We start from the raw sequence: 8,132 nt of genomic DNA on the forward strand, positions 1-8,132 counted from the left end.
TCTCTCGCTCGCCTCTCTCCTCCCTCTCCCAATCTCGCTTGCCATATATACAAAGACATATGTATAATATACAATTATCTAACCGATATACATATACAATTCACCTCTATCTCACTCTTTGCCCTCTCTCACTCGCCTCTCTCTCCCAGTCTCGCTCGCCTCTCTCCTCCCTATGAAATGTAGCTACGAATTGTAATTATCAAACTATAGTTATGTAGAGTAATTAGGCAATTTTTGAGTGACTATATGTGAAAGTTCCCAAAAAAAAGGTTATTTACTAAAAGTGAAAAATGGTGGAAGTGCACTGACAGCCATTTTGGACTGCTTATAAATAAACACTTAAAACTTACATAAAATTGAACAAATAAACACATATCATACGTAGCATAATACAACTCAGTTGCCAAGTTAAAGGGCAATTCTTGTTAATCTCCATATCAACGAAAATTATCATCTTGAATCCAATTATGAGAAAAATACATTAAATTAATCACTACTAATTCGTATGAGACTTTCATATTCTCCTTATGCTTTCTTCTCCTCTAATTAAATAATATGTAAGTCTATCTATAATTTAAATAGTTGTTCTAAATGTGGCTACATGGATAAAATTCACAAATAGTTACGTTTTTTTTTAAAATTTTTGTCATTTAAAAGCAGTAGTAATTAACGAATTATCATGGAATTTTATCCGTAGCTATTTTAATCACAAAATCAAAAGTTATAACTTGTTCTCTAACTAAACGAACCAACGAGAGAGATTATGAGTTTTTTGAATTGTAATTAACGAAAGTGATAGAATTTTAAATCCAACTTCCTCATCTTTATAATAAATATATATAATTTTCATAGTCAGAAAATAAATATAGGAAAATTTAAATAATACCAAAAAAAATAATATTGGGTTTCTTATCTTCCTCTCTGTAAAGCCTTCTCAGCAGTATCCATTTCTTCCAAGATTCTGACCTTTCTCTTCGCCGGAATGGGCGTAGTCGGCCCGAAACTAACATAATGGCCAGAAACAGCATTGAGTGCCGAATATATATCACGAAACGAAGCCCGACCCAACAAAGCCTTCTCTCTTCTGTACTTAGCAACCCAGTAATTCGACGCTTCTCTTAACTCAGCAACTGAATCAGCTATGTTCGGATCTCCTTTATCCATATTCAACGTAGATCTCACCTTCTGTATCACTTCCGATGCTTCCTTCACGTATTCCTCGTCGGTAGCCGCGAATGCTGACGTGGCGGGAAGGAGAAGGGATGGAGAGAGGATTCCGGCTGACAGAGAGAGGAATTCGCGGCGGCGGAGGGTGGTGGTGGTGGTGGTGACGGAGGAGATGAGTTTTGATCGGATTGGGGTGATGAGGGATTTGGGGGTTGATGTGGATGGGGTGATTAGGGTTGGAGAAGCCATTGATTTGATTTTATTTTTTTTGAGAGAAAGGGAAAAATTGGGGAAAGAGAGAGGTGTTGTAGTTTTGGTGAGGGAGGGAGATTAGTGCCACGTGTCTTATCATCTTATCAAGATACTATATAGTTTATGGATGAGAAAAGGTATAGTTAGATTTTAGTATGATATATGGGAGTGACCTGGACATTTGCTCAACTTCTCGAAAAGTTTAGACACTACGATAAAGTTTTTCTATTAGACACTATCGAATTAAATTCTTTTTAATTATGGATACATAACATTTTTGTAGAACAGTTTAAAAAATATATATATTACATAAGTTAACTATTTAAAATATGTCATTTTGTTTAATTATAATCATTAGCTTCAATAAGTTGAAATTTTCGAGTTTATTTCAATTGAGGTTAATGTATATAATTAAGAAGGTGATATACATCATATAATTAGTTTATACATGTAATAGACACTTGAAAACCATGTGTAATGTTTTTTCAAGAATTTAAGGCATAAGTGTCTGATAGAATTACTTTATCGTGTGTTTAGATGGTTAATTAAAAGGTGAGTTGTTTTGTTATGACTTATGAGGTTTTACTATGATTAAGTCCAAAATGAAGATGGGCCAAGTCAGGGGGCTGTTTATGGGCCTACTAAGAATATCATATCTTATGCATAACAGTCCTTCTTTATTGATCCATTATCCACAAGCCCAAATACACAAACGAAGTTATACAATGGGAAAATTGTATATAATAGCAAACTATTAATTCAAATTAAATGCTATAAATATACTTTGATTTAATTGTACCCTATAGCAAACTATTGTTATTTTCTCCACTCTTCCTGGTGGAATCTCGCTCGCCTCTCTCACTTTATACAAAAATGCAAATGTATAAAATGTGTTTGTATTGTATAAAGCGAGAGAAAATTGTATATATACATATATTTTCATTCCCCTCTCTCCCCTCTCCCAAATCTCGCTCGCCACTCTTCCAGATCTCGCTCGCCACTCTCCCAGATCTCGCTCGCTCACTCGCCTCTCTCACTTTATACAAACAGAAACGAAATGTATAAATTGCACTTTTGTTTGTATAAAGCGAGAGAAAATTGTATATACACATGCAAATACATATAACTTCGTCCTATACACTTATAATTATTTAATATAAATATTTTCCTACCCAGTTTTTTTTTTTGCCTTTCTCTCTTTCTCGTTTTATACATACACAGATTATACAATTGATCTTTTGTATACAATTGCTTTCTTTGTATATGTATAGTGAATTATACAACTGTTTTTTAGTATATGTATAGCGAATTATACATATATATGTTTGTTATGGAGCGCAATTATGCAAACTTTGCTATAACATACAAATATGAATTTTGTGTTTACTATATGTGAAAGTTGCTCTTATACAATTGGCTATTTTTTATTTAAAAGATATATATATATATATATATATATCATATAATGAGTATGTAATGTGTACTGCTTAGGACGACTATTTGTGTAATGATTCCTATGGAGAAAGCCAACACAGCTTCTATGGGGGTGTTTGTCTAAAAGACTTAAAAAGTAGGGCAAATTTAGAATTTAAAAACTATGATATATCATATGTACAATATGTATAGACATGCCCCTATTACTAATTATAAGGTGGAAAAAAACTCATAACTTAATTTATTTTATCAAAGATTGATAAACTAATAGATCTTAAGAAGATTGTCGTCCAAGATCATATTAAAAGGTCATCCCATCCCTAAAATGAATGATGTGAGTCTCAAACACCCCCACCTCTCCACACGTTCAGGACTGGACATCTGAAGCATGAACAATATAAAAGGGGGCTGTATAGGACTAGGATTATGATAAATAAAGAAATAGATCTTGAGTCTAACTTGTTTCAAAAACTAGCTCACCTATATTATCCCGACCATATAAGAAGATATTTTCATCCGTAAATATACGACTCCAACATACTGTACAAGAACTTTATATGTACGTATTTGTATGATTGAAGATATGTGGAAGAGGCTAAATGTAGAATACAGACACAAGAGGTAGTTGACTTTAAACATGATAAGTATGTTACAAAGTGAAAAGGACATAAACCATGAATACAATTTGTAAATGATAACACAATATAACCTTGTATATTACGCAATTTTAAATGAGCAAAGTTGTATATAATAAGTAGTCTATATTTTAGCAAAGTAGAATGATTATGACCATACACATCATGGTCTTCTTTACATGTCTGAAAAGCATTGATCTTCTTCAAGTCATCATTTCTGACTAGTCATTTTCTATAGGACATAAATTCTCCATTATTACATTTGTGATTCTTAGATTTTTATTTGTTTGGTTCGGTGTTTGTTATTTATTTTGAGATTTTGATTCATTTAATCTCACGTGCTGACAAGTTAGGTTTGTTCAAGTGGTTAATTAAACAATACTTTCATCATCAATTGATAGGTTGAGAGTTTGAGTCACGTTAAAGGTAATTAAGTGGGAAAGAAAAATGTTTCTTATCAGAATATTTTTCATCTACTATGGATCGAAGGGTAATTACATATTTCTAAAATAGTGAAAAATCGATCAACAAATTCCAAAACAAAGTGAGACACTCTGAATATAATTAAAGTACTCAAAAAAATAAAATTAAAAAGTGAAATGAGTGTTCAATCCATAACTTAACGTATTTTATTTATATAATATTGGCTCCCATAGTAGATTATTTAAAGCTTGGGCATACACTATGTGCAAGTTGGGTTGAGGTAAGCAAATGAATCTTTGGATCACTATATGGATTATGGAGTTGTAGTACTCAAATAAAGTGAAAAGCATGCATGGACCAAATAGGTCCCCAAAAACTCACTACGTGCTGAGTATACTGGCATTATTTTGGGTGCGCACTGGGTAAATTTATTTAGTATAAATTATAGGAACCACATATTATAAGTACTAAATAACATCTTATCCCTTCTAGTTTTCTATTTACCAAAAATCCCTTAAAAATGATGTTTGCGGGATACATAGCGTTGTGCACGGGATACATTAGGTTTGATACATTCTACATAGCGGGATACATAGCGTTGTGCACGGGATACATGTGGGATACATAGCGTTGTGCACGGGATACATAGCGTTGTGCACGGGATACATAGCGTTTGATACCTTCCACAAAGCGGGATACATAGTGTTGTGCACGGGATACATGCGGGATGCATAGGTAAATAAGGGATTTTTGAAATTTTTTAAATAAGTAGGGATAAATGGATATTAAGGTAAGTAAAGGAGTTAGTTAAGTAATTTGTCCATTTGTTTATGTGTAATAGTTCATAAATTGAACAGAAAATGTAAATAGCATTAGACAAGTTTGATGTGACAAGCTTGACCGATAAAATGTTGAACGGAATGTAAATCACACTAATCATATATTGGCATTATGTCATGGTTTTATGTTGAATCAACTTTGTGTAGCATGAAAATATCTTGCCTTTTTTGAGGAGTGAATTTAGGTGAATTAATAATATTACACACATTATTTATTTTCTCTTATATCCCAGAAGAAATTTCACCCAATAGTCTATTTGTACAGATGCAATAATTCTCTAAAAATATTTTGTATTTGTAGTCAACATTAAAGTTACTTTTACTGTAAGTTTAAAGAATTGGATTTAAATTTCAAAAAGAAAAAAATGAGTTCAAAACAAGTAGATTTTATTGAAACTTTCTAAAAATATTTATTGGTAGCTCAAATTATCTGACTGTGATTTCTAGAAATAGTTGTCTCAATCTATTTATCATTTTATAAGTTCAAGACACTATATCAAAAATGATTATTAGCGGCAATTAACACTCTTTGTATATGTCCCTAAAGTCTTTAGCGACATTGGTTCTAATGTCACTTAACTAATGTCGATAAAGATTTTAACATTCTTTATTAATGTCAATATTTATTGCCGCTAAAAGTTGTTTTTGTGATAGTGAAAGTGATATAAAAGAGAAATACGATAGATAATTTGATAGAAAGAACGTAATATAATGTACCATTAAAAACTTCAATTACAAAGCTAAATTAATTAATTTATTGAACCTCGAGAACCGTCATTAGTAAAAAATAAAATGCTTGTGTTTTAAAGAACGAACTTATAAATGTTGACCAATGTTTTCTAATAAACTAAAATTTCCTTGATCCCCTAATCCTTGTACTTTATAATTAACTAGTGAATTTGATCGCGCTTCGCGCGATTATAAAATATATTGAGAGCTATTTTTTTACAAAGAGTCTTAAATTTAATTTATTTTTAGTATTTGAATTTTACGATTTATTTTTAGATATTTTAGTAGATAGACCAGAACTTAAATGAATTAAATATTTTTATAATTTCAAGTTTATTAAAATGAAAAAACTAATTTATTTTTAAAAATTCATATTATGATGTTAATACAATGTTTTTTTAATTTAATATAGTTTAAATATATGTATTTAGGAAATAAATTATTGCTTTCATCAAACGGTAAATTTTTTGTTCAAATGATCTTTTCTGTTCAATTTTTTTTATATTTTATCCTTTCATTGTCCTTGTTTATATATATATATATATATTTATTTATTTATTATTATTTTTCTTTATTCTACTTACCATTAATTTTTTCTAGTAAAAAATATGCATCTTGGTTAGAACCTTAATCGTAAGAATTAGAAGAAAGAAAAAAGATACAAAATCAGTGCATAATTTATATTTATTGTTGTTAATTTTTATAAAGTAGAATAAATGAAGAAATCTTTAAAGAAAACATAAATGATACTACTTATTACCATAAGAAATACCATAAAAAGAGATATATTCCAACATTTAATATATATTTTTAAATTATCAATAATATTGTTTGAACATAGGTGAGTAATTATCATATTCCAGACAAAATTACAATAACTAATTTGCATCTAACAAAGGTACATATTTGTGACAGAAAAAAATTCATAAAACTTCAAACAAAATAAATTTCATGGAAAGAAAAACACAATGCACACTCCTCTCTTATGACCTTAATCATAAGAACATGGTGAAAAGAACAATATAAAGTTAATGCATAATCTTTTAAACTCTTATCGACACTATCTCCGACAAACTAAGTCTTCTTCACTGAGTCAAGCTAAATCATGACTTTGATAATAATAATATAAGCAAAACACTACTTCAAATATGAAGTGAAAAAGATAGTCTTGAGTAGAAATCATAAAAACTCAAACCGAAGAAGTTACCTGAAAAGAACACACAACACACGCATCTTCCTAATTAGAACCTTAATCATAAGAAAATAAATGAAAATAGAAATATAGAATCAATGCATAATTGACATCCCTTTTGACAAACTAATCAACATCCAAAAGCCTTCTTCATCGAGTTATGCTAAAAGATGAATTCGATCCTATAATAATAATATTAATATAAAGATTAACAATGAAATAAAAAGAATAATCTTGAGTTACATGGAGAGAACACACAATTACACACATTTTCCTTAGAACCTTAATCATAAGAAAATACATGAAAATAATAATACATAAACAGTGCACAATTTTTGTTGCTCTTGTCCGACATCCCTTTTGACAAACTAATTAGCATTCAAGAGCCTTCTTCATCGAGTTATGCCAAAAGATAAATTTGATCCTATAATAATAATATTAATATGAAGATTAACAATGAAATAAAAAAAAAATCTTGAGTTACATGGAGATAACACACCTTAATCACAAAAAGTACATGAAAATAGAAATACAAAATTAGTGCAAATTTTTGGAACTCTTGTCCGACATCCCTTTTGACAATCTAATCAAAAGTCAAAGAGCCTAATGCTAAAAGATGAATATGATTCTATAATAATAATATAAAGATTAACATTGAAATAAAAAGAATAAAGGACTAAATGAATTAGCAGAACAAAGAAATTAATAATGTCGCGACTAATTTCAATTCCTTAAACGCCAGATTTGCTATCCTATCAAACATTGTTTTTCCTTTCTTCTTTCATTTTCTTTTCTATTCTGCTCTCATTGCTTTTCCTTTTCCCCTCCCTTAAATTCTTTCCTTCAATATGAAATATTATCTCCTCTTAATTTGATATAAGTTCCACAAATAGATTGATACTTTCTACAAATAATTCTTCTTGCCTTTTGACACTCTCATTACTTTTCATATAAATATCTCTAACAAAATGAAAAAAAAAAAAAAATCGTAGTATGTCTCTCCTTATTGGAGAAACTACTAATTGAAATGAGGAAAAGCTCATTCAATTAGTTATAGGCACTGATAATTAGGCCCATGAAACAGGTCATTTCAGAAGGACTTTGAGATTGTATATCTTTCTCTTAAAGAAATATGCACATCTCAGAAGGAAAAGATTCAAATCAAAGGAGCACTTGGTTGCATATTCCTTGACCCTTCTATTTTATATGCGAAAATAAGCAGTTTTGCCTTTTCATTTTCCATTTAGTAATTGAATGTGTATAGATCTATCTTAATGTATATTGTTAATATTTTCAGTTTTTTTGCCTTTTATCTTCCATTTAGTAATTGAAAATGCATATAGATCTTAATGTATATGGTTAATACTTTCAGTTTTTCAGTTCTTCTTAAAGTATAAATAAGATAAATAAAAAACAAAAATAAAATGTAAAAAAGGAGATAAATTGTAAATGGAATATTGG

The 8,132-nt window shown here is 29.7% G+C and overlaps 1 protein-coding gene across 1 annotated transcript; it reads right to left on the reverse strand.

Annotated features, from left to right (window-relative positions):
* Nucleotides 1-785: 785 nt before the first annotated feature.
* Nucleotides 786-1,431, reverse strand: LOC125817581 (photosystem II repair protein PSB27-H1, chloroplastic). The gene has a single exon (XM_049497125.1). The coding sequence runs from the start codon at nucleotides 1,414-1,416 to the stop codon at nucleotides 910-912; it is 507 nt and encodes a 168-aa protein (XP_049353082.1). The 5' UTR covers nucleotides 1,417-1,431; the 3' UTR covers nucleotides 786-909.
* Nucleotides 1,432-8,132: the final 6,701 nt, after the last annotated feature.

This window comes from Solanum verrucosum, unplaced genomic scaffold, assembly GCF_900185275.1.
Source record: "Solanum verrucosum unplaced genomic scaffold, falcon-dt-bn FXZP01000280.1, whole genome shotgun sequence".
NCBI classification, from domain to species: Eukaryota; Viridiplantae; Streptophyta; class Magnoliopsida; order Solanales; family Solanaceae; genus Solanum; species Solanum verrucosum.